General features: G+C 42.3%; 1 protein-coding gene and 1 pseudogene across 4 annotated transcripts; both read left to right on the forward strand.

Annotated features, from left to right (window-relative positions):
* The first annotated feature begins 2,167 nt into the window (after positions 1-2,167).
* LOC101024153 lies at positions 2,168-2,584 on the forward strand (annotated as a pseudogene). Its single transcript, XR_636874.4, has one exon. The product of XR_636874.4 is annotated as a 60S ribosomal protein L36 pseudogene (transcript).
* Positions 2,585-9,070: 6,486 nt separating this feature from the next.
* Positions 9,071-23,491, forward strand: SLAMF7 (SLAM family member 7). 3 transcript variants are annotated; one of them, XM_003892935.5, is made up of 7 exons: positions 9,071-9,346; positions 17,662-17,982; positions 19,288-19,560; positions 19,775-19,894; positions 20,838-20,941; positions 22,427-22,489; positions 23,339-23,491. In XM_003892935.5, exons 1-7 carry the CDS (start codon positions 9,292-9,294, stop codon positions 23,408-23,410), a joined length of 1,008 nt encoding a protein of 335 aa, XP_003892984.1. In that variant the 5' UTR covers positions 9,071-9,291; the 3' UTR covers positions 23,411-23,491. The 3 variants fall into 3 exon arrangements, with proteins under 3 accessions (XP_003892984.1, XP_009183245.1, XP_009183246.1); XM_009184982.4 differs by lacking the exon at positions 9,071-9,346 and adding an exon at positions 9,363-10,242; XM_009184981.4 differs by lacking the exon at positions 19,775-19,894.
* The last annotated feature ends 3,235 nt before the right edge of the window (positions 23,492-26,726 follow it).

A 26,726-nucleotide genomic window follows, 5' to 3' on the forward strand; every position in this document is an offset into this window, starting at 1 on the left:
CCAGCAATGGATCAAAGCTGGACGGAGAATGACTTTGACGAGTTGATAGAAGAAGGCTTCAGTCCATCAAACTTCTCAGAGCTAAAGGAGGAACTATGTACCCAGCGCAAAGAAACTAAAAATCTTGAAAAATGAATGGAAGAATGGGTAACTAGAACAATCAATGCAGAGAAGGCCATAAACGAACTGACAGAGATAAAAACCATGACACGAGAAATACGTGACAGATGCACAAGCTTCAGTAACCGACTTGATCAACTGGAAGAAAGAGTATCAGCGATTGAAGATCAAATGAATGAAATGAAGCAAGAAGAGAAGTCTAGAGAAAAAAGAGGAAAAAGAAATGAACAAAGCCTTCAAGAAGTATGGGATTATGTGAAAAGACCAAATCTACGTCTGATTGAGGTGCCTGAAAGTGAGGGGAAAATTGAACCAAGTTGAAAAACACTCTTCAGGATATCATCCAGGAGAACTTCCCCAACCTAGTAAGGCAGGCCAACATTCAAATTCAGGAAATACAGAGAACGCCACAAAGATACTCCTCCAGAAGAGCAACTCCAAGACACATAATTGTCAGATTCACCAAAGTTGAAATGAAGGAAAAAATGTTAAGGGCAGCCAGAGAGAAAGATCGGGTTACCCACAAAGGGAAGCCCATCAGACTAACAGCAGATCTCTTGGCAGAAACTCTACAAGCCAGAAGAGAGCAGGGGCCAGTATTCAACATTCTTAAAGAAAAGAATTTCAACCCAGAATTTCATATCCAGCCAAACTGAGTTTCCTAAGTGAAGGAGAAATAAAATCCTTTGCAGACAAGCAAATTCTGAGAGATTTTGTCACCACCAGGCCTGCCCTACAAGAGATCCTGAAGGAAGCACTAAACATGGAAAGGAACAAGCGGTACCAGCCATTGCAAGAACATGCCAAAATGTAAAGACCATTGATGCTAGGAAGAAACTGCATCAACTAACGAGCAAAATAACAAGCTAATATCACAATAACAGGATCAAGCTCACACATAACAATATTAACCTTAAATGTAAATGGACTAAATGGTCCAATTAAAAGACACAGACTGGCAAATTGGATAAAGAGTCAAGACCCATCAGTTTGCTATATTCAGGAGACCCATCTCACATTCAGAGACACACACAGGCTCAAAATAAAGGGATGGAGGAAGATCTACCAAGCAAACAGAGAACAAAAAAAAGCAGGGGTTGCATCCTAGTCTCTGATAAAACAGACTTTAAACCATCAAAGATCAAAAGAGACAAAGAAGGCCATTACATATTGGTAAAGGGATCAATTCAACAGGAAGAGCTAATTATCCTAAATATATATGCACCCAATACAAGAGCGCCATGATTCATAAAGCAAGTCCTTAGAGACTTACAAAGAGACTTAGACTCCCATACAATAATAATAGGAGACTTCAACACCCCACTGTCAACATTAGACAGATCCACAAGACAGAAAGTTAACAAGGATATCCAGGACTTCAACTCAGCTCTGCACCAAGCAGACCTAACAGACATCTAATTAAACTAAAGAGCTTCTGCACAGCAAAAGAAATTACCATCAGAGTGAACAGGCAACCTACAGAATGGGAGAAAATTTTTGCAATCTACTCATCTGACAAAGGGCTAATATCCAGAACCTACAAAGAACTCAAACAAATTTACAAGAAAAAAACAAACAACCCCATCAAAAAGTGGGCAAAGGATATGAACAGACATTTCTCAAAAGACATTCATACAGCCAACAGACACATGAAAAAATGCTCGTCATCACTGGCCATCAGAGAAATGCAAATCAAAACCACAATGAGATACCATCTCACACCAGTTAGAATGGCAATCATTAAAAAGTCAGGAAACAAAAGGTACTGGAGAGGATGTGGAGAAATAGGAACACTTTTACACTGTTGGTGGGATTGTAAACTAGTTCAACCATTGTGGAAAACAGTATGGCGATTCCTCAAGGATCTAGAACTAGAAATACCATATGACCCAGCCATCCCATTACTGGGGATATACCCAAAGGATTATAAATCATGCTGCTATAAAGATACATGCACAAGTATGTTTATTGCAGCACTATTCACAATAGCAAAGACTTGGAATCAACCCAAATGTCCATCAGTGACAGACTGGATTAAGAAAATGTGGCACCCCTTCTGCCAGGGCCGCCACTGGAGAGCAGCAGCCATGGCTCTACGCTATCCTATGGCCGTGGGCCTCAACAAGGGCCACAAGGTGACCAAGAACGTGAGCAAGCCCAGGCACAGCCGCCGCCACGGGCGTCTGACGAAACACACCAAGTTCGTGTGGGACATGATTCGGGAGGTGTGTGGCTTTGCCCCGTACCAGCGGCGCGCCATGGAGTTACTGAAGGTCTCCAAGGACAAACGGACCCTCAAGTTTATCAAGAAAAGGGTGGGGACGCACATCCGCGCCAAGAGGAAGCGGGAGGAGCTGAGCAACTTATTGGCCGCTATGAGGAAAGCTGCTGCCAAGAAAGACTGAGCCCCTCCCCCGGCTTCTCCCTGAAATAAAGAACAGCCTGACAGAAAAAAAAAAGAAAAGAAGAAAATGTGGCACATATACACCATGGAATACTATGCAGCCATAAAAAAGGATGAGTTTGTGTCCTTTGTAGGGACATGGATGCAGCTGGAAACCATCATTCTCAGCAAACTATCGCAAGAACAGAAAACCAAACACCACATGTTCTCACTCAGAGGTGGGAATTGAACAATGAGATCACTTGGACACAGAAAGGGGAACATCACACACCGGGTCCTATTATGGGGAGGGAGGAGGGGATAGGGATGGCTTTGGGAGTTATGCCTGATGTAAATGACGAGTTGATGGGTGCTGCACACCAACATAGCACAAGTATACATATGTAACAAACCTGCACGTTGTGCACATGTATTCTGGAACTTAAAGTATAATAATAAAAAAAATATAAATAAATAAATAAATAAATAAATAAATAAATAAAAAGTTAAAAAATAAAAAGAAGGTGACTACTATGCTTGCTATATAACATACTCTAATTATGGGTGTCTTGAAAAACAAGTGATTATTGAAATGCTATTTTTTTATTATTATACTCTAATTTCTGGGATGCATGTGCAGAACATGCAGGTTTGTTACACAGGTATACACCTGCCATGGCATGGTGGTTTACTGCACCCATCAACCTGTCACCTACATTTGATATTTCTCCTGATGCTATCCCTCCCCTAGCCCCCAACCCGTGACAAGCCCTACTGTGGGATGTTCCCCTCCCTGTGACCATGTGTTCTCACTGTTCAACTCCCACTTATGAGTGAGAACACAAGGTGTTGACTTTCTGTTCCTGTGTTAGTTTGCTGAGAATTATGGTTTCTAGCTTCATCCATGTCCCTGCAAAGGACATGAACTCATCCTTTTTTATGGCTGCATAGTATTCCATGGTGCATATGTGCCACGTTTTCTTTATCCAGTCTTATCATTGATGGGCATTTGGGTTGGTTCCAAGTCTTTGCTATTGTGAACAGTGCTACAATAAACATAACATGTGCATGTGTCTTTATAGCAGAATGATTTGTAATCCTTTGGGTATATACCCAGTAATGGGATTGCTGGGTCAAATGGTGTTTCTGGTTCTAGATCCTTGAGGAATGGCCACACTGGCTTCCACAATGGTTGAACTAATTTACACTCCCACCAACAGTGTAAAAGTGTTCCTATTTCTCCACAGCCTCTCCAGCATCTGTTGTTTCCTGACTTTTTAATGATCGCCATTCTAACTGGCATGAGATAGTATCTCACTGTGGTTTTGATTTGCATGAAATGCCATTTTTTAAACTACACTAGTTGTTGACAGCACTGTTAAGGATGGCTTAAATAAGCAACAACAGTTTCTCAATTTGAGGTGACACAAACTCCCCCCTTGAAAAGCAGAAGCATTCTTTCTAAATTTTCTCTCAACTTTCTGGAGTTTCTAAATTTTCGCCCACACTCTGCTCTACCATCATACCAATCTCACAAAGATGGAGTCATGAGGGCCTCAGAAATCAGACTGTTTTGTGCTCCTAATTTTCTTCTCCAAATACAAAGAAGGAAATGCTGGATATAATTCTTAATTACTCAATTTTTATTGCTACCCATTTACTCATTTGATGTATTTATTGAAGGTCTGCTGTATACCATGCACTGTTCTACTTACTGGGGATAGGGCAGCGAACAAAGCAGACAAAGTCTTTCTTCTGATGCTTCTTAGATTTTAGGGTAGCAGATCCTAGAAGGAAAAAATAATAATAAGGCAGGGTAAGGGGATAGAGAGTAAAAGATCAGGGAGTGATGTTTTATGGGGGCACAGGAGCCCCTGTCTGATAGGTGACACTGAGTAGATCTCAAGAAAGAGATAGCCATATGGCTATCTGGGGAAGGGCCCTCCTCTAGTGCAAAAGCTTTGGAGTGTTCAAGAACTTTGAGGTGGTTAGCGTGACAGGTGTGGAATAGGCCAGGGGAAAGTGATGGGAGATGACATTAAAAAGGTAGCCAAGAACCATCATATAGGGTCTTGGGAGCCCTGGGAGGAACTTTGTATTTTATTCAAAGAACTATGGGAGACAATTGGCAAGCAGAGGAATAACATGATCTGACTTATGTGTTTAAAGCATCACTTTAGTAGCCTGTGAAAAATACATTATAGGTGACAAAGATAGAGGCAAGGAGACTAGTTAGGTGGCTGCTGCAATAGCGCAGGTGAGAGATGGTAGTGGCAAAGGTGGTGAAGGCAATGAGAAGTTATCGGGTTCTAGGCATTTTTTTCCAAGGCAAAGTCAATAGAACTTTCTAATGGATGGATATGGGGATAAGAAAGGGGAGTCATGGATAATTATAATTTTCTGTCCTAAAAACCTGAGTGATTGGAGCTGCAGTTTACTGAGTTGAAGAAGACAGATAGAGGAGGAGGTAGAGGGTAGGCAAACAGGAGTTTGATTTGGCACATGTGAAGTTTTAGATGCCTGTTAAATGTCCAAATGGAAATTCTGAGTAGGTAGCTTGAATACAAGACTTGAATTCAAGAAAAAGGTTACAGTTGGAAGTAAAATTTGGTATTTCAAACCAAGACACTGAATGAGATCACCTGAGGAATCAGGATAGATAAAAAAATGAGTAAGTCTAAGGACTGAACCCAGAGACATTTTCCATTGCTACAAAGGAATACCCAAGACGGGGTAATTCATAAAGAAAAGAGGTTTATTTGGCTCATGATTCTGCAAGCTGTACAAGAATGGCACCTACATCTGCTCAGCTTCTGGTGAGGGCTTCAGGAAGTTTACAATCATGGCAGAAAATGAAGCGGGGGCAGGCATGTCACATGGTGAGAGACGGAGAAAAAGCGAGAGGTGGGAAGGTACCAGGCTCTTTTAAACAACCAGGTCTCACATGAACTAATAGGGCAAAAGCTCACTTATTGCCATGGGGAGGGCAACAAGCCATTCATGAGGGATCCACCCTCATGACCCAAACACCTCCCACTAGGCCCCATCTCCAACACTGGGGATCACATTTAAATGTGAGATTTGGAGGGAACAAATATCCAAGCCATAACACTTGGGAAGGAGAGAACCAAGAGAGAGTAGAGTCTCATGGGCCAAAATGTCTCAAGAAAGAGGGAATGATTAACTACCAAATGCTTTTAATTAAATTTTATTTTACAAAGGCAGTTACTTTCTAATTCAACATAGGCTTTACTTTCATTTTCAGTTCTTCTCTAGATGTTTTTTTGGTGGGATACCCCCAGGACTTTTCACTGATCTCATTCCACCCAGTTCAGGTCTCTTTCCATTTCATAATAGTTTCTCTCCATATCTTCCCAGAAATCTTGTCATTTTCAGGAATAAGGAAAGCTGAGACATGAAACAAGAGTAAAATTGTTTGAATGAGAATGAAAGATCTGCTCCAAAATCACTTCTAGGTCAATTTATACAGGATATCTCATCTCCATCCTCATTCTGTTTGCCGAGATTTTCAGGATTCATAATCATGGCACTTTAAAACTACTATTTCTGCCATTGCCACATTTGTACTAGTATGGTGCACAAATGGGTGATACCTCGTAATGGAGGTATTACTGGGTTTGAGGTCATCATAATACTTTAGTTGATATCTTGGCTGTGATAATAAAATGCTGTGTAATTTTGGGGAAAATACCTCTCTGGTTCTTAATAAAATAAGGTCAATATTAGTAAACAAGTTGTCAACCTGTGACCCAAGTTAGAAAAATGTCTTGTTTGCAATTATGGTCAGACATTATGCTCAGTCTCTTATTAGTTCTCATTGTTTGCAGATTCCTTTGGATTTTCTATGTCCACAGTGATATGGTCTGAAAATAACAATTATTTGTCTCTCTTTCTAATATAGTTACATCTTCTTTATTTTTCTTGTCTCGTTGCTTTGGCCAAGATACCAGTTAATTAATAAATTCTATCAGTGACTAGAGAAATCCTTATCTTATTCCTGACTTTGATACTATTTCTTCTAAAGGTTCAGCATTAAGTATGATGTTTGCTAAAGTTTACTAAAAATTTTTGAAATTATGAATCCATATTTAATTTTATCAAAGTTTTTACTATGTCTTCTGAGATGATCATATGTTGTTTTACATTTAATCAATGTGGTGGACTATGCTGATAAATTTTGGAAATATTGGCCCATTCTCACATTCATGGGATGAATGCTATTTAGTCATGGTGTGTTTTTATATGCCAATGGCTTTGATTTGCTAAAGTGTCACTTAGGATCTTTGCAACTATGTTCATGAGTGATGCTGGTGTGTAATTTTCTTTTCCTGTATTTGCAGGATTTGGGTATCAAGGCTTCTTTTAGACACATACGTCCTCACTTTTCATGTGCTGTGGATTTCTACAATGTTTCTCACTCACAGAAATTTTCACCTCAGTTTTGAGCAAGGCCATACATTTTAATACATTTGAAAATGTTTTATCTATCATTACTGTGTTTTTCAAGTCCACATTGATTCGTTTTGCCACTTGACATGAAGTCTTTTTTAAAAGATTTCACCATTATTTCAATCAAGTCAGTGGAGAGAATGGATATAAAAACATGTGATCAGACATGAGAAATTACAGACAAGATGGAGTGAGTGAATTTATCTCTATTCTTGCCACTAATCACAGATTTTAATAAAACCCTGGACATAATGTATAAAACACAAACACAAGAAGATTCTAAAGAGTTGAGAGACGAAGTGGTCGCAAGGGACCTCTGGACATGAGGAATGACATGACAATGAGTTACCTGTGTTTTCTTTTTGACCCCTGTGTATTCTAGGCTGTGTGCTAGATGAGAATATAATCTAGAAATGTCAATCCCAAGGATTTTCTGTTCTCTCTTGCCAAAAGACTGGAAAGGGGACTGCTGGAATAGAAGCCTTTAAACAATAATCACCATATTCTAGCCAAACACCAGGTGGAAATACCGGACACACACCCCTACCAGCAAAGGCCAAGTGGAAAACCTATATTTCAACCCCCTACCCCACCCCTTGGCAATAAGGAATCATCCCTCCCCACTCCCCACTCCCCACTGGGGTGACATCAGAAGAGGCTAAGTAGGAAGACTGAACCTCCACTCCCTCCCTGAAGCAATGAGGCACTCCTCCCAGTTCTTCCTTTGGGTGGTGTCAGAAAAGGCCAAATGGAGAGTCTGGATTTTTACCACTGCTCAGCAGTAATGTGGTCCCCTACCTTATCCTCATGGTGTCAAATTTTACTCATCATAACAAGAACCAGGACAATCTCGACTTGAATGAACAAAAGGCAAGCAACAGACACCAAAACCAAGATGACACAGATGTTAGAATTATTTTACAAGGATTTTTAAGAAACCATAGTAAAAATGCTTCAACTAGCAATTATGAACACATTTAAAACAAATAAACAAAAAAACCTAGAAAGTCTTTTAAAAAAGAATAGAAGATATAAAGAAGAACCAAAGGGTAGAATTGAATAATACGATGATTGAAACGTAAAACTAATTGAATGAGTTTAATGAGCTTAATAGCAAAATGGAGGCCAGTGTCAGTGGCTCACACCTGCAATCCCAGCCCTTGGGGAGGCCAAGGTGGGTGGATCACCTAAGGTCAAGAGTTCAAGACCAGCCTGGCCAACATGGCAGAAGTCTGTAGTCACCAAAATATAAAAATTAGCCAGGTGTGGTGTTGGGTGCCAGTAATCCCAGCTACTCAGGAGGCTGAGGCAGGAGACTCTCTTGAGCCCAGTAGGCAGAGGTTGCAGTGACCCGAGATCGCACCACTACACTCCAGCCTGGGCAACACAGCGAGACTCTGTCTCAGAAAAAATGAAAAAATAAAAAAATAAAAAATTTCAAAGTGGAGATGAAAAAGAAAAGAATCAGTATACTTGAAGATAAACAATAGAAAATGCCCAATCTGAAAGTGTTCAATCTGAAAGTTTCAAGTGTTGAAAGAAAAAGAACTGTCAACCATATTACCTGATATGGTTCTCAATGAATATAGACAATATATTTAGGTGAATCTCAATCTAAACTTCACACCTTACATTAAAACTGGATGATACATTTAAATGTAAAACATAAAACTATAAAACTTTCAGGAGAAAACCTTTGGGCCCTAGTGGTGGGTAGAAAAATAACTGGTAAGTCGAATTTCACCAAAATTAAAATTTTTGCTCTGCAAAAGACCCCTTAAAAAAGATGAAAAGACAGGCTACAGACTAAGAGAAAATACTTGTAAACCACATATCTGACGAATGACTCTTATACCTAGAACATACAAAGAATTGTCAAAACTCAACATTAAAAATTAAAGAAAGAAAGAATCTGATTATAAAATGGACAAAAGACATAAATAGACACTTCACCAAGGAGGATGTGGATATATAGATGGCAAATAAGCACATGAAAAAATTTTCAACATTATTAGGCTTTAGGGAAATGCAAGTTAAAACCACAATGAGGTATCACTGCAACACTTATTACAAGAGCTAAAATATAAAATAGGAATAAACCAAATGCTGATAAAGATGGGGAGCAAATGGATCTCTCATAGATTGCTGGTGGCAAAGATTTTACTTTATTCACTCTGAAAATAATTTAGCAATTACTCAGTCTCACACGTCTGTGGCGTGACCCCTCCCAGCTCTTTAAACATCAGCTAGGGAAGAGGTCTGAGTAATACTTGAGAGGGAAGTGAGTTCATTTCGGTGGCTGACTTCCAGAGAGCAGTATGGCTGGTTCCCCAACATGCTTCACCCTCATCTATATCCTTTGGCAGCTCACAGGTGAGTCCAGCCGGATTCTCTTCCACTCTCCTGCTCTCCTGTCTACCCCATCCTGAATAGTTCCAGGTTTCTTGTTCCACTCTGGGCCTCTGGCTCAACTCAGGAGGCTCTGTGTTCTCATCTAACATTTGCTTTTCGCCATCCTCTGATCTCTGAATCTCAGGTCAGGAAGAGACTAGAGGGAGGGCAAAAAATGACTCTGAGAACTGACTCCCCTATTGACTGTCCCAGGGATGAAGGAGCTGAAGGTAGTGGTGCTGGGTATCAGAGACCATTTTTCTAATTCAGGTTCTGCCATGAGTTAGATAAGGAATGTTAAAGCTTTCCTGGGCCTCAGAAACTTTATCTTCTAGCCTTCTCTCCTTTTGAGGCAACTTTAAGAACAAAATGGTACTGTACAGGTATGTATTTATTTACTTATAAATGTATTTATAAAACCGGTTATGCATAGCAGTAATATAAAGGGAAAGAATCACTTGAATTTTCTTTCCTTACTCAAGCAATCTAATCAGTCTCTACTTAGAGAACCATCTCATACCATAGGCACTTTATGTTTAAGCCCATGGAGGACAGAGGTCGGTTCTGCACCTGTCACTGGCATTCTAGTCTTTGAAGATTTTTGTATCCTAAGGGCTCTCAAAAAGGATCAGGAGCCCCATAAGTGAGAAATATATCTTCTGTCATCAATCTCATGGAGTACTACCATGAGATCACCCTATGAGGACTTCACATAACTGCTTCATTATGTGTATCTGAGCCTGCTTGAAGTGATCTGCCCAAGACCACGCAGGTGGCTGGTGCCCCCAGTACTTTCCCCTGCATCATCTGGCCTCGCTAAGTGGTCAGCATCAGCAGACTCTTACCAGCTTTGAATTCATCAGAAGTTTGTATTTTTGGTAAGTACCTGGGTCTAACCAGGTGGTTCTGGAATAGGTTCTCACTTTAAAAAAAGCACTCCCTGAACGGAAATGATGAGCAAAAATGGAGCTTGAGGGAGATAAGGTGGAGGGGTTGGGGAAAATGACAGAGATTTTGAAAGCCCCAGGTGTCCACTTGAAACCTGTGGTGAAAGAGCCAAGTATGGAAAACCTGCCATGCAAGTCCTCCTCTGCCCTGCTCCAGAGGCTGTGGGCAGCCTGTGTAGTGCCCCTCCTGAGGCTGAAAGGAGACAGAGATTGTCCTGGAACTTCCGGTCTGCAGGGCAGTGGAACAAGTCCTGGCCCTGGACAAGCACATCCTGGGTTTGACTTAGTAGATGCATTATTGTGGGCAAATTACTCTTCCCCTCTGAGCCTTGCTCTTCTCAGGTGTGTAACAAAGAATGAAATCTAAGTTGCAGAATTATTGTGACATTTTAAATGACATATCAAATGCAAAATAATTATTAAAATAATCACTATTTATTAAGTTACTACATCCAAGGTGTTTTTCATACCACCTCCTCATAAGTCTGTAAGACAGATCTCATTATCCCTGTTGTATAGATGAGGAAACTTAGGCTTAGCAGAGAGATCATGTCTCTTGGGCAAGATAACACAGTGTTTAAAAGGTAGCCAGAGATTGAGTTTTCAAAGCAAGTGCTCTTTTAATCACAACAAGCCATTGGTCACTGGACCTGGCACCAAAGAGATGCTCACTACATGTGCATTTGAGCTGAATCTTCCTCAGGGAGTACGAGTTGGGGTTTCTTCCCTCGCCAGGTACATAAATCTGAGGTAGAGACTGGAAAGGCCCCAGAAGAACAGGTAGCTCTGTTTCTGGGATATAGGTGTACCAACAGGGGGCCACCCTGGCTAAACTCAGAGGGTCCAAGGAGCAGCTCTCATGGCCTCAGTATTCTCATCTGAAAAATGGGCACAGTAATCTGCCAATGATTCGATGATACAGTAATGTTGAGGAGACAATCAATAAAAAGAAAACAACAAAGTGAGTGAGGGGAATTAGGAGAGTGTTGAAAAGAACCAGAATAAACAAGGAAGAGGGGGCAGGTGATGAGTGAGGAGCAGAGCGGTGAGCAACGTAAATGTGAGTGTGGTAGGCTAGGGCTAGAGTGATGGGAAAGGTGTGTGGTGAAGTGGGAAATTTTCAAGCCTCTGTCTGTGGCTGCCTTGTGCGGCATTGAATTACACTGCTTTTTCATTCGTTAAGGAGGACTTGAGTAAAGTGCAATCGATTTCAAACTACTTTGGGGTTTTTTGCTTTTGTTTTTTTAATCCATGGTTTCCTTTTATGAAATGAAATGTTACACAGAAAAAAAAAACAAATAAATGACTCCAATGTATAGAGTTGAAGTCTCTCTAACGGAGGCAAGTCCCATAGCCTCCTATCCTATGCTCACCCCTTAAACCTCCTCCTGAGCTCCCAAGAAATACACTGAGGCACTGCCGCAGCCTCCAAAGGTGGCAGGGGGCACAGTCTGTAAAATCCTGCCTTAGGAGCCTTGGCTGTTAATCCTGGCCTTCCTCTGGTTTGGGAAACATCACCATAATCTTCTGAGTATCAGCCTTCTCATCTGTGAAATGAGATCAGACTAAGTAATCCCTGATACTCCTCCCAGCTCTGAGATGCTCTGGTCCATGGTTTTCATGAGGAGAGTGCCACAACACACTGGTGCGTTTGGACAGAGGCACCAAGTGTTCAGAGAAGTGCTTGGGGACGGGGCTGGCAAGCAGGAGGCAGGCTTTTCTACTCTCCCCTCCCCCCAAGTCTTTCTGCTATATCACCATCTCTTGGTTCTGGCTACACTGATAATGTATGTTCCTCATAATTAGGCTCCTTCCCTCCACTCAACTCGTGAGACTCTAGGGGACAGGACAGGGGAGGAGATGACAACCAAGAGGAAAGGAAGGTGGCAACGGGCAGGACCTGTTATCCCTTTCTGTTACGGAGGACATCTTACAGCTGACTCCCCCTGATGCAAAGACATCTGAATCTTGGCTGGGGCAAAAGACAAAGGGTCTCCGGCCCCAGCTCCCTCTACCTCCAAAGGCAGGCAGGGGATGTAGTGGGGAATGCTCATGGCCATCTTAACTTTCTGGTGGCTCACTTTGCTGAGAACCCATCCAAAGGCATTTTGGGATATCTCTGTTTCTCATTTTTACCTATCTGTGCAGAAATAAAACCAAAAGATAGGAAGTCTTCTCAAAGCCTGACTCTTATGCTCCCATTTCCCAACCTTGTCACCTGCCTCCCATCTTGTTGTTAGGCTACTCTGTACTTCTCAAAATGCTTTCAAATCCGTATTCACACTTCATCTTCCCTAAATGCCTGGAAACTAAATGTTGTTATTTATTTCCCGTATGAGGGTTCGAAACCAAAACTTGAAGTGGTAAATGTTGAAGCAGTAGTGGAAACCACACAGACCTCTGAGGCAGAGGAACTAACTCCTCTTCCCTCTTCCAACGTTTCTTCAGTAGGGCTTTAGGAAAGTCACCCCACTTCTCAAAACTCCAATATCCTAATTTATAAAGCAGGGCTTAAGCTCTATCTCACAGGGCTGTTCTAAGGATCAGGAGAGAGGATGCCCACTGATCTAGCTTACAAACCGCAGCATGACACCAGGCATTTGCTGCTGAAATTATGATTACTGAGGCACAGGAATGGACCCAAAGTCCTGACTCCCAGTTAGACCAGAGCCCTTTCTCCCTCTGCCACATGCTGGAGGAGGAGAAGCCACCTCTACCCCCTCTCTGGGCAGGACTTGGTGACACCATCATTGGGTGATCTGGCCTCTAATCCTGTGGACCAATCATTAGCTAATCCACAGCAAAATGATATATCCAACAACCACCCAGGGAGAATATTTCTTTCTGGAGAATTTAAAGTGTTAGTGAAGTGAAATTAGTGGTAAATTTTCAGGGGATATGTGTGAGGAAGAGTTGGAGGCTTCCTCAGGGAAGAGCTTTAAACTAGAATTTACGGGGTTTGAATAAGATTTAGATGAACAGAAAGGAGGATAAAGCACAAACAAGAGTGTGAGGTAGAAAGTGAGCTGAGGATCAGGGGAGGGAGGAGGCCGGGATGCCTGTGTGGTGGCCACATGTGAGTGGTAGTCCCAGCTGCATATCTTTCCACAGCAATACATTGTCATCCTGGCCTTATACAATCAACCCATGTCATGTGACACTCCTGAACTAATTACCGTACAGGAGAAGGGCTACCACCTGAACTGGGTAACCCAAACCTTTTGGCTTCTACGGAATGAGGAAGGAGTAAAATTGATGTAAAAGAGGCAAGTTACAACCTTATGACTGTCTTGCTCCCCAGTTATACCCTTGGCTCCTAAACAATGGGAACTAAATAAATTCTTGTTAAAAGAAGGAATGACTGAATCTGACAAGTGTGACCTGCTTAGATATGGTGAAACTCCATAGGGTCACACACTGCAGGTGCAAAATCATCACAGAAAGAAGAGCTTCAATTCAGCCTTGGATATCTGAAAAAAGAAGTGTCTTGTTTCTGGATCCCTTTTCATAATCAACTGGGAAGTAGAAGCAAAACTGGTTAGGACTCTCCAACCCTGCCCCTGTCCTCTGAACCCACATTCCGAGAATGGCATGGAGCTACTGTTTTCTTTCATTACTCCTTGTCTCACCCTGAAGATACACTTAAGATAGAACAATACACTCCATCTATAGGCTCATGTTGGTAATTTGCCCTGCGTCACTCTCTAATTTTATTCTAACAAGAAACAATTAATTTGGCGCCATTTTCTTATATCCCACACGAGTCATGTCCCTTGGCATTTACCCTGAGAATACAGCACTATGTGTGTGGAAGGGTGAAGAGAGTAATTGCACACATGCTAGCAACTAAAGCCACATCCTTGTAGTTTTGGCACTCCCTCACCTTAAATATTGCTCCAAAATGAAATGTGAAAATGAAATTACTTGAAGGTTGCCCTAAGTGTAGAAATTGCATCTATTTGGGGCCAAGTGATACCCAATCTTTATCTGACTTCAAAATATTCACCCCTTTCATCTCTGCTGTTGAAGTAGAAGAACAAATACATTCACTGATCAAAATTTCAGAATAAAATTGATTTTGTCTGTAACATTTCCTGGCACTATTTGACTTGACACTCCTAAAGATGAACAGAGAGAGCAGTCGAAAAACCATCTCGGCCTTAATATTGAAGAAGCAGAGAGAATAGTTTTTTTAAAAAATCAGATTACTTAATGGGATGATTTGATAAAAGCTTGAGTAATCCAAAGTATATACGTACCGACTGATACATTATAGGGGTGAAAATGTTTGAAAATAGAAATCAGCTCCTAAAAGATACTGATTCCTCTTCTTTGGTAAGAGATAAATTTAGCAAAACATTGCCAGAGACTTCAGATCTGTAAGCAATGGAGTGGGTCACCCTTTGGTAGCATCAGATTTCCTCCCCCTGGGGCACTGGTAGAGCAGTTTATGCTTGAGGGAAGGTCACCAAAGGACAAGAAGGGAAATTATGCTTCAATGGCGCCCAAGGGCTTTGAATTTGACACTAGAGCCCCTTAGGGGGATGGAGAAGGGGAGTGAGGGAGAAGGCTGGAGCTGGTACAAACGCCAGGTGGCCTTCAAATTGAGCCACAGTGAAAAGAGTACAGGTCCCAGAGCTGGAGAGACATTGGGTTAAATCCTCAAATCATCACCTGCTAGCTTTGTGCCCTTGGATAAGTTACTTAGCTGTTGTTGTTTGTTGTTGTTGTTTGAATCTCAGTTTTCTCATGAAGTCAGGAGTTAGCAATTTTTTTCTGAAAAGGGCCAGAGAATAAATATTTTAGGCTTTGCAGACAATAAAACATGGTCACAATTATTTAACTCAGTCTTTGTAGTGAAAAAGGATCCATAGACAATATGTAAATGAAAGAGTATGGCTGTGTTCCAGTACAACTGTATTTACAAAAACAGGCAGTGGACCAGATTTAGCCTGTGGGTTATAGGTTGCTGATCCTTGTGTAAAAAGGTCAAAATGCCTAATTTGCAGGATTGTTTTGAGTGTTAGGCATGCTCCTTACAATAAACGTTTGGTGCAGAATAAACATTTAATACATGACAACTCATTATTTGGAAACCCTTGCCAAGATATTTGATTTTAACAGGGACCAAAGAAATGTCTCTAATGAAACAATTTTTGATATCTGGATATGTCGGTATAGGAATTTGTCTTTTTACTAGAAAAGACATGAGTTACATCAGTACTGGAGTAGAAGAAAATACTGTGTCTAAGAGAGCAGGCTGTGAAATGAAACAGAGCCTGGATGCTTGGTCAGTCTCACAGGGCCAATTAGACACAGGAGACACTGTATGTAAGGCTCACAATAGTTTTAATTTTAATTTCTTTTAAAATCAGAAGAGAAATGAATACAGCAATAACAGTAACAATGACTATATAATGAATCCAGCCTGGATCACGTTCATTTTATACCAACACAGTCATGAAATATGATTTTTAATATTTGTTATGGAAGAAGGACCAACAAGGTCAAAAGTACATAGAAACCACAAAAGTCACTATGTAGTCTTGCAATAGCATCATTAGAACTGTCAGGATCCTATAGCTTGGCTGTTTTGTTGGCTTTGCTTCTTTCATTTGTGCTTTTCATGGCTGAATTAATAAAAATTCCATTTAAAAATTTCAACCTGACACTTTATGTTAAGAGGCAGAAGGGGAAATAACTTTGGGTTTTGCACTTTTAAGGAGAACACCTTTGTTGACAGCTGATGTGAGACCTAAGTTCTTGTCTACTTAGTTTAAAAGAATTTATATGAGAGACACACAGCAAAGGAAATGCAGCATAGAGTAATTGATTGCAAAAGAAAAAAAATATTTTGACAGTTAAGTGCAGAAAAGACAGTACATCCTGAGAGAGGGAAAATTCAGGGCGGGCTGCTTGTAAGGATGAGACAGCAAAGACTGGCACTGGGGAGACTCCCTTTATGGGAATCTTACATGATTCTTCATAAAAGGGTGGAAAGAAGTGTTACTAGTAACCATGTTCTTGGTGGTCTTCTGGGTGGACATGCACGGTAGCTATACATGCTTCTTCATAAACCTCGTATCTCATTAGCATCTTAAATCTCCACCCATGGGTGTGTTTTTTAGTATTATAATGAGCAACGGGTCAGTTTGAAGACAAGTAAAATCAAAATCCACATGCTCTCTACAGAGGAAAGTCCTCACCGAAGATAGTTTTGCTTAATTCACAATTACAATGTGAATGCTGAGGCTTATTGTATTGACTGTAGGGTCACCAGAGTTACTGCCTCGAACACTGTTACTTCCTTCACTACCTACCCTACTTCACCTTTAAGGACTTAGTCTTAGTTTTTGTATTTCTGTCAGCCTTGAATAAGTTCTTTTCATTTCTGCTATTTAGTTTTCTCATCTATAAAATATGCCCTTCAAGGTCTTGACCCTGTGGGTTTTGGTGTGTACTCTGCCTCTTACTATGTGGCTTGAGTAAGTCATTTACCCACACTGTGCCTCACATTCCTGATCTGTAAGATAGAGATATAAAGAATGTTTCCTCGAAAAGTTGTTTTAAGAGTTAAACAAGGCTGGGTGTGATGGCTCATGCCTGCAATCCAGCACTTTGGGAGGCCGAGGCGGTCAGGAGTTCATGACCAGCCTGGCCAACATGGTGAAACCTCATCTCTACTAAAAATACAAAAATTAGCCAGGTCTGATGGTGCACACCTGGAGTCCCAGCTACTCAGGAGGCTGAGGCAAGATCATCACTTGAACCCAGGAGGCGGAGGTTGTAGTGAGCTGAGATTGTGCCACTACACTCCAGCCTGGGCAACAGAGTGAGACTCTGTTTCAAAAAAAAAAAAAAAAAGTGTTAATCAAGATTATAATTTGTGCTTTTAAACTGCTAGTCCCAAACTAAATTCTCTCACTGCTCTGTGCTATTCCCAGAGGCTGTCTCTCCAGTTTAATAGGTAAGAATAAGATGACTTACTCCCCACACCTGTTTACTAGTAGTGCTCAGCTGGCCACTTCTGGAAGTTTCTTCAGCAGACATTCTTAACTGTTTTTCACCTACAACCACATAACCAGTGATGACTTTTTATAAGTCATACTTTCTGGGAGTGAACTAAGATTGTTGTGATACATAAATTTCTACTATCAATGCTTCCATATGAGCACTTACGTAACAGGGTAACATGTAAGGGACCTTCATATGAGGTTCCAAAGGCTTTTCCATGAGCTGGTTGTGTCGGACTGAGTGGGTTTCTCAGATCTCTCCAGGACCTAAAGGGGATGAGTAATTGGTGACAAGGACAGGGAATCAGGCTTATTTTATGGTTCTCTGTGTTTATAGGGTCAACAGCCTCTGGATCCGTGAAAGAGCTGGTCGGTTCCATTGGTGGGGCCGTGACTTTCCCCCTGAAGTCTGAAGTAAAGCAAGTTGACTCTATTGTCTGGACTTTCAACACAACCACTCTTGTCACCATACAGCCAGAAGGGGGCCCTATGATAGTGACCCAAAATCGTAATAAGGAGAGAGTAGACTTCCCAGATGGAGGCTATTCCCTGAAGCTCAGCAAACTGAAGAAGAATGACTCAGGGATCTACAATGTGGAGATATACAGCTCATCCCTCCAGGATCCCTTCATCCGGAAGTATGTGCTGCGTGTCTACGGTGAGCAGAATCAGTTCCAATGGTGGATGGCTGCCTTGGTGAGGTGGTGAGCTCCTTGACATGAGAGATGTTTAAGCAGAGGCTGGATAAACACTTGGCAAGAATGTAGGAGAGGGGACTTCTGCATGAATGAAGTAGATGTAACTGACCCCTGAGGTCCCTGCCTACTCAGAGATGCTATAAGAAGCAGCGTGGTGCAGTGGATGGCTGATATGTGCAGTGGCCATAGCATAGATCAAGATCAAATGCTGGCTTCTTAATTTAGTCACATGACCTTAGCCAAGTTATTTAATTTCTTCAAGTCTTAGTTTCCATATCTGTAGTGGGGAGGAAAGCAATGCCTACCTTAGGAAGATTTTTGGGCAAAGTATAGATCACACCTCTTTCTCTACAGATTACAACCAACTGATAAATAGATGCAAGAAGGAGGGGATAAAAATATCAGCATTATTTCTGGTAAATCTAGACAGGAGAAATGCTTCTTTTCAATTCTGGACCTTGGCACTCATCCAAGGAAGTTAAAATTACAAAACAATGACTCAAACATCTACAAGAAGAATAGCTGCCTCACTCATTGAGCCACAATATCAGGGACATTAGGAGATGGGCCTTCAGACTTGCTTGTAAGAGGTAGGCACACCTCCTACACCTGATCCAGGTGTGTCTTCCATATAGACATGGTTGAAGGGAACGAAGATATGTATTCTGCGGGCTAACTAGTCAGGGGAGGAAGGAAAAGGGCAAACCACATTTGAACTGCAATCTTTAACGTCTCAAACCCATGAGTAGAGAAAGGTAAACGATGAATGTCAGACTCTTACCATCTCACCAATGAACCAATTACTCATTCTCTGAGGCAGGGGAGTGAGCACAGGGTAGAGAAGGGGGCCAGAAGGGCTACTCCAATACAATTTTCTCCTAGAGAGTAAAGTAAACTCTCCTAGAGAGTAAAGGGAAGCCTGAGGACAGAGACTAGGGAACCTCTAGAACAGATAATATTAGCAGACATCTAACATGCGTCTAGCACAGTGCTTGCCATGTGGCTATGCTTAGTAAATGGCGGTTATATTCCTATTGCATTATTATTTCTATTGTTGTTATTGTTGTTGTTGTTATATAGCTGTGGTAAAGCAGACCTAGATAGTTCTCTTTTCCAGATAAGAATGAGGATTCTGCTCTGAATTACTGCTTTCTCTCCAGTCGGAGCTCCCAGGGAGATTCAGGTCCAAGGTATCCAAGGTTAACTTAGAGAATGGAGAGCTATAGGCAGAGTTTCCACCTCTGTTTGTCCTTCCTCTTTCACAGAGCACCTGTCAAAGCCTAAAGTCACCATGGGTCTACAGAGTAATAAGAATGGCACCTGTGTGACCAATCTGACATGCCGCATGGAACATGGGGAAGAGGATGTGATTTATACCTGGAAGGCCCTGGGGCAAGCAGTCAATGAGTCCCATAATGGGTCCATCCTACCCATCTCCTGGAGATGGGGAGAAAGTGATATGACCTTCATCTGCACTGTCAGGAACCCTGTCAGCAGCAACTCCTCAAGCCCCATCCTTGCCAGGAAGCTCTGTGAAGGTGACTGCCTCTCCCCCCTCCACAGGAGCCTCTGCCCAGGACCTACACCTTCTTCAGCTCCTAGCCCCCATGGGAACAGGCACTTTATGGAAACTGGAAGCCACTGGGTGGTCACCAGGCTGGGAGGAGGGTGGCAGGTGCTCCAAGACCTGGGTCGTTTTCCTGAACTGACTTTTCTCCCTTCCCTGTGCCTCCAACCGTTCTCTCTTTGAAGGTGCTGCTGATAACTCAGATTCCTCCATGGTCCTCCTGTATCTCCTGTTGGTGCCCCTCCTGCTCAGTCTCTTTGTATTGGGGCTATTTCTTTGGTTTCTGAAGAGAGAGACACAAGAAGGTAGAGCACGTACTATTTTTGTCCTCACTCACATTCATGCTTTTCTCCTTCATTGATTCAACAAGCACATATAGAGCTATGTGCCAGACTTGGCATGAGGTGTTGAAGATGCAGACATGAAGAAGCCACAGTCTCTGCCCTTAGGAAGCACACAGTCAGCCTGTACTCCTTAGTTCTGGAGTAGAGAAAGTGCTGGAGGTCTTTCCTGAGGACACAGTTCTCTCAGTTCCCTTTCCAGGACCCGTTTCTCTCCTTCTCCCAGAGGGACATACTGATATGGCTCTTGTGTTGATACAGGCCCCACACTGCTGACTCTGCACCCCTGACCTGGGAGGTGATGGCCTCCAACTCTGAGGTCCCCACAGACCAGCATCCTCTAGTCAATCTTTCCTATCCCTATCCCTATCCCTATCAGAGCCCACAAACCACTCCCACCCTTTCCACAAGATCAACCCAAGACCTAGCTTTACTGCCCACTAGACACATGGCTCCTGGGGAAGCCTTTCCCTGTCTCTCTCCAGTTGCACCCCATCCTGTGTTCCTAAACCCTGCTGATTGGTCTTCTGAGTTCCCACTGTCCATGTGGGTGATGGGGAGGGACATAACATCAGTTGGGTATGACTTGCAGACTTTGAAATCTCCCTTCCCTCCTGGAAGCCCCTCTGAAAGTGTCTTTGACTTTCTCTACTTCCCACTTTAACCACCTTGATGGAGAGATCAGGAAGTGAAATGATGAGGGTGGCCAATTCATCCTGTTTTGTTTAGATTTTCCCAGTTTTAACACTGAAAGTCCTATTCAGTGTTACAAGGAAAAAACCCTTCCGTTACAAGGAAACTGGGATGGTTGGTCACCCTACGTGGGTCATCCAGGAGAAATGGTGGGCCAGTGGAAGTGGTGAGTGGTCAGAGACGTATCTTTGATTCTCTCCCAACTTGTTTTTAGAGTCCATTGAAGAGAAGAAGAGAGCGGACATTTGTCGGGAAACTCCTAACATACGCCCCTATTCTGGAGAGAACACAGAGTATGACACAATCCCTTACGCTAATGTGAGTCCCTTCTAATCTTTCCTGGGGACTGATCCTCTCTCTGAGGCTCTCCTTGTGAGGTTTTTCCATGGATCTGGACAACATGGGAATGAAGAGGGGAGTGAGGATATATAGCCTTAAAACTCAATGCACCTGTGCCTCCTCCAAGTCTTCATGGATTCTCTTCTGTGCAGAAGAAGCTGGTGGTCTCTGGAGCACCTGGTTCTGACTCGTAATGCTCATGCTGTGGTCTATGAAATCACCTGCTCCCTTCCACAGTTCATAACGGCCACACAAAAGGCCAGATTCCTTTTGCATAAGGGAGTGGGTAGAAGAGTGTGACTTTGACAGGATGTTTGAATCATGGTATCAGAAGACTTCTCTAGAGATGCCTCTTCTTCTGAGATGACTCAAGGAGCCATCAGAAGGATCAGGGCATCTGTAGTGACTCTGAGCCCTGAATCAAGGCATTGCAGGTGTAGGTCACTGAGTGAAGTGAATGAACACAAATGCAATTCAAAGAAAAGTCTCCAAAAAGAAAATCATAATAATGAAGTTTAAAGAAACTCAAATAACAAAAGACAATTTGGAGAAATGAAATAAGTAGACAACTTCAAAAGGCTCCTCAGGGCCAATTCCTGCAGCCCAGGCTGGGCTAGCTCTTTAGAGGTCATAGAGCCCTTTACCACAACGGCCTGTTTAGTGAAGAAATAAAAATACTTTGAAGCCTCAAAACCCCAGTTTTACTCAAAACTTTGGTGTCTCTCAATCAGGTTGCATCTTCCTCATTTACCTACAACATTTACTTACATTTACCCTCTACAAAGAGGAGACATTACCAAAGTCATTAGTATTGTGAGAACTCTTTCCTTTACCACAAAAGAGGCTGCTTTATGCTCCATTTAACTGGTTTAAGTCAAAATTTATCACTTTATCACTATGTTCTTTCTTCCCCTGCTTAAGATATATCCCCAGAGGGCTGCAGGGCTGCCCAGGATGTTCAGGAACAGGCTTAGCCAACCCAGGATATTTACCTCTGATTGGGAAGGAGTTTTGGTTATTGTTGTTCTTGTTTTGTTTTATTTTGTTCCGTAAGTCATCCTTACTGATTTTCTCCAAGGGCCCTTTGACCGTTGGGGAAGTTTATTTGCAACATTAGCAATATTATTTCAAATTATCCTTTAATCCTTTTAGGAGACTTATAGCTAATGAGAGAGAGAGAGAGAAAGAGAGATCTTATGTATTTTTGAAATTCATGTAAACACAATACAGTTTAAAAATAATGTAATGGCTTCCTGAAAAAAGTTATCAAAAATTATTATAATAGCAGTCACCAACAAGAGAACTTCCTACTGCCCTTCTCTGTTCCAGAACCCTCCTTTTCCTCTCACCAACTCCTCCCATCTCTGCTTTCCTCTCTCTGGATTCTGAACGTCTCTCTGGCCTTGTCTATGTGATTCAGGATGTGAGTGATGATTTCTTTTGTTTGTTGTTTGTTTTTAATAGAGAACTATCCCAATGGAAGACGCAGCAAATACACTTTATTCCACTGTGGAAATACCAAAAAAGGTAAGAAGCTTTGAGCTGAATTTCATCTTAATGGTTCCATTTCTTTTCCTGCTTCATGTTTAGGTCAAAATTTCTTAGACCCAGGGATCTCATACTCTCTGGAATTAAAAAGTCCCCTAGTAGTTCCCCATTCCCTTTGCTTAGGGTTATATGAGAACATGGGAGATGGAAAAGAATTGTGTTTTAGGCATCAAATTGGGTAATCTGGAACAAATAGAGTAGGAAAGAGGTTCTAGATAGGAATAACAGAGAAAATCAAAAGGCTTCTGACTGAAGTTACAGACAAGGAAAAAGACCATGGCTTAGGTTGCACAAGGAATGAAGAGGGGAATAACTGGGGAGGAGACTCCGGCTTGCTCCTGAGAAACCAGGAAACTGTAGGAGGGAGAGATTTCTACTTTTCTCCCATGGTCCAACTATGTTACATCTGGTTTGCATCCTCCCCTCAGTTAAACTACTAATGCAGTAGCTTTAACGCTTATTCCTTCACAGGGTACGGTTGGCAGCAGTAATGGTGCCTTTCTGTCTCCTTTTTCTTCCTTTCCGAAACAGATCCAAAAAGATAAGAATCATTAAAGCAGTTTGCTTAGTTATAGAAAAGGTTGGTTTAGTGGATTATTACAAGGAAATTTCAGTTCGTTAAGCATTCAGCAAGATAAATATGGGTTAAACTTAAAGAATAGTTTCTCTAAGCTAGGGGTGATTAAGATTAAACAGTGGGAGCCAGCATGGCAGCCAATTTGGGTTGGGTAACCTTGGAAATAAAGTTTCCTGGATGTCAGGGTCTCCATGGAAGATCCAGAGCCCTGCTCACCTCCCTCACTCTGCTTTCTTTTTGTCTGTCTTCAGATTGAAAATCCCCACTCACTGCTCACGATGCCAGACACACCAAGGCTATTTGCCTATGAGAATGTTATCTAGACAGCAGTGCACTCCCCTAAGTCTCTGCTCAAAAAAAAAAAAACAATTCTCGGCCCAAAGAAGACAATCAAAAGAATTCACTGATTTGACTAGAAACATCAAGGAAGATTGAAGAACATTGACTTTTTTCCAGGATAAACTATCATTGACGTTCCTTTAGATTTAAGAGTTCATAATTCCATCCACTGCTGAGAAATCTCCTCAAACCCAGAAGGTTTAACTACCCCATCCCAAAAATGGGATTGTGAATGTCAGCAAACCACAAGAAAAGTGCTTAGAAGTGTTCCTATAAAAATGTAAACGCGGCCGGGCGCGGTGGCTCACACCTGTAATCCCAGCACTTTGGGAGGCCGAGGCGGGTGGATCACGAGGTTAGGAGATCAAGACCATCCTGGCTAACACGGTGAAACCCCATCTCTACTAAAAAAATACAAAAAGTTAGTCGGGCGTGATGGCGGGCGCCGGTAGTCCCAGCTGCTCAGGAGGCTGAGGCAGGAGAATGTCGTGAACCCCGGTGGCAGAGCTTGTAGTGAGCAGAGGTCGCCCCACTGCACTCCAGCCTGGGCGACAGAGTGAGACTCTGTCTCACAAAAAAAAAAAAAAAAAGTAAATGCAAGGTCACACATATTAATGACACCCTGTTGTATTAATGATGGCTCCAGGTCAGGGTCTGGAGTTTCATTCCATCCCAGGGCTTGGACATCAGGATTATACCAAGAGTCCTATTACCAGGAGGGCAAGAAGACCCCAGAAAAGTCCAGCAGAAGCAGATGCACCTTACAAAAATGGATGTATTAATTGGCTGCATGAACTATGTGCCCGGCACTATGCTGAGCTTACACTAATTGGTCAGACATGCTCTCTGCTCTCATGAAATTGGCTCCAAATGAATGAACTACTTTCATGAGCAGTTGTAGTAGGCCTGACCACAAATTCCCAGAGGGCCAAGTGCGGATCCACAGGACTTGAAGGTCAAAGTTCACAAAGATGAAGAATCAGGGTAGCTGACCATGTTTGGCAGATACTATGATGAAGATGCAGAAGTGTGCATGGCCCAAGGACAAGGACCTCCAGCCAGGCTTCATTTATGCACTTGTGCTGCAAAAGAAAAGCCTAGGTCTTAAGGCTGTGCCAGAACCCATCCCAATAAAGAGATCAAGTCTGAAGTCACATTTTAAAGCCAGTATACGAGACTTGGAGTCAGGTAGTAGAGACTGGTGGGGCACATGCGGCGGTTGGTACTTGCAAACCTTTAAAGATGGTTAATTCATTCAATAAATATTTATTAAGAATCTATGTGGCCAGGTGCGGTGGCTCACACCTGTAATCCCAGCACTTTGGGAGGCCAAGCTGGATGGATTATCTGAGGTCAACAGTTCAAGACCAGCCTGGCCAACATGGCGAAACCCCATCTCCACTAAAAATACAAAAATTTTCTGAGCGTGGTGGCACGCACCTGTAATTCCAGCTACTCGGGAGGCCAAGGCAGGAGAATCACTTGAACCCGGGAGGTGGAGGTTGCAGTGAGCTGAGATTGCACCACTGTACTCCAGCCTAGGCAACAAGAGCAAAACCCCATCAAAAAAAAACAAAAAAAAAGAACCTATGCTAGATCAGTCTCAGTCTGGCACATCCCTGCCAACACAGAGCTCACCATGTCTTATACTTAAGCAAAAAACATGGGAAAGGGGAAAGGGGGATGGCTGCTTTTGATATGTTCCCTGACACATATCTTGAATGGAGACCTCTGCACCAAGTGTTGAAAGTGTTGAAAAACTTAAAAACAAATGCTTGTTGGGCAAGAATGGGATTGAGAAATTGAGAATTATCTTCTCTCGAAAAGGCATTTTGAAGGAATTGAGCCAGATCTTTTTCTCTTACTGCAAAACCGTATTGTAGTAAAAAAGTCCTTTACTATCTTAATAAAACAGATATTGTGAGATTCACATACAAAAAGATGCATTATTTTGCTATTTGCAATAGTGAAATTCTGGAAACTGCCTAAGAACCTGACCACCACAGGTGAAGGCCTGTTCACACACAGACATTAAGAATTATGGGTTAGGCCAGGCACAGTGGCTCACGCCTGTAATCCCAGCACTTTGGGAGGCCGAGGCAGGTGGATTACTTGAGGTCAGGAGTTCAAGAACAGCCTGGCCAACATGATGAAACCCTGTCTCTACTAAAAACACAAAAAATATTAGTCGGGCATGGTGGTGAGCCCCTGTAATCCCAGTTTCTTGAGAGGTGGAGGCAGGAGAATTTCTTGAACCCGGGACGGGGAGGCTGCATTGAGCCAAGATCACGCCACTGCACTCCAGCCTAAGTGACACAGCAAGACTCCATCTCAAAAAAAGAATTATGGGTTATACTCAGCATCATGAAATATACCCATGTGACCTACACATGTAGCTTCTGAATCGAAAATAAAATTAAAAATAACAAATTTTTAGCACTTGCCTGTAGTCCCAGCTACTCGGGAGGCTGAGGCAAGAGGATCTCTTGAACCCAGGAGGTGGAGGTTGCAGTGAGCCGAGATCACACCACTGTACTCCAGCCTGGGTGACAGAGTGAGATTCTGTCTCAAAAAAAAAAAAAAAAAATTGTTTAAACAAGAACTATGGGTTGGCCGGGAGAGGTGGCTCATGTCTGTAATCCCAGCACTTTGGGAGGCTGAAGTAGGAGGATCATTTGAGCTCAGGAGTTCAAGACCAGCCTAGGCAACTTGACAAAGCCCCACCTCTACAAAAAATACAAGAATTAGCCAGGCATGGTGGTGCATGCCTGTAGTCCCAGCTACTCAAGAAGGAGCTGAGGTGGGAGGGTCACTTGAGCCTGGTAGGCTGAGGCTGCAATGAGCTATAATCGTGCTACTGCACTCCAGCCTGGGCAACAGAGTGAGACTCTGTCTCACAAAACAACAGCAACAACAACTATGGGTTTTCAAGTTAGAAAATGTTATGACATCACAAATATAAAAAGTAGAATGCAAAATTTAATGTGCTATATGATTACAGCTGTGTTTTAAAAAAAAATCTCTACACGGAAAAATTTAGAAGAAAACATCAAAATAGTAACACCAGTTGTTTAGGGAGGGCGAAAGCTTAGGTGGCTTGGTTTTTTCCAATTTTTATTCATTTTCTGAATATTCCTTAATGAGAAAGTATGTATTACATAATAGAGTAGAGGAAGTTTTAAATAGATGTTCAGTGAGAAAAAAGAGGTGCTACCCACTACGTGGGGTTGAGGGGAAAGTCTGAGACCCTCATAGTGAGGGTGTGGGGGACGATGGAAAGACCTCCTCGAGTGACAATGG

The sequence above is a fragment of the Papio anubis genome, chromosome 1 (genome assembly GCF_008728515.1).
Source record: "Papio anubis isolate 15944 chromosome 1, Panubis1.0, whole genome shotgun sequence".
Lineage (NCBI taxonomy): Eukaryota > Metazoa > Chordata > Mammalia > Primates > Cercopithecidae > Papio > Papio anubis.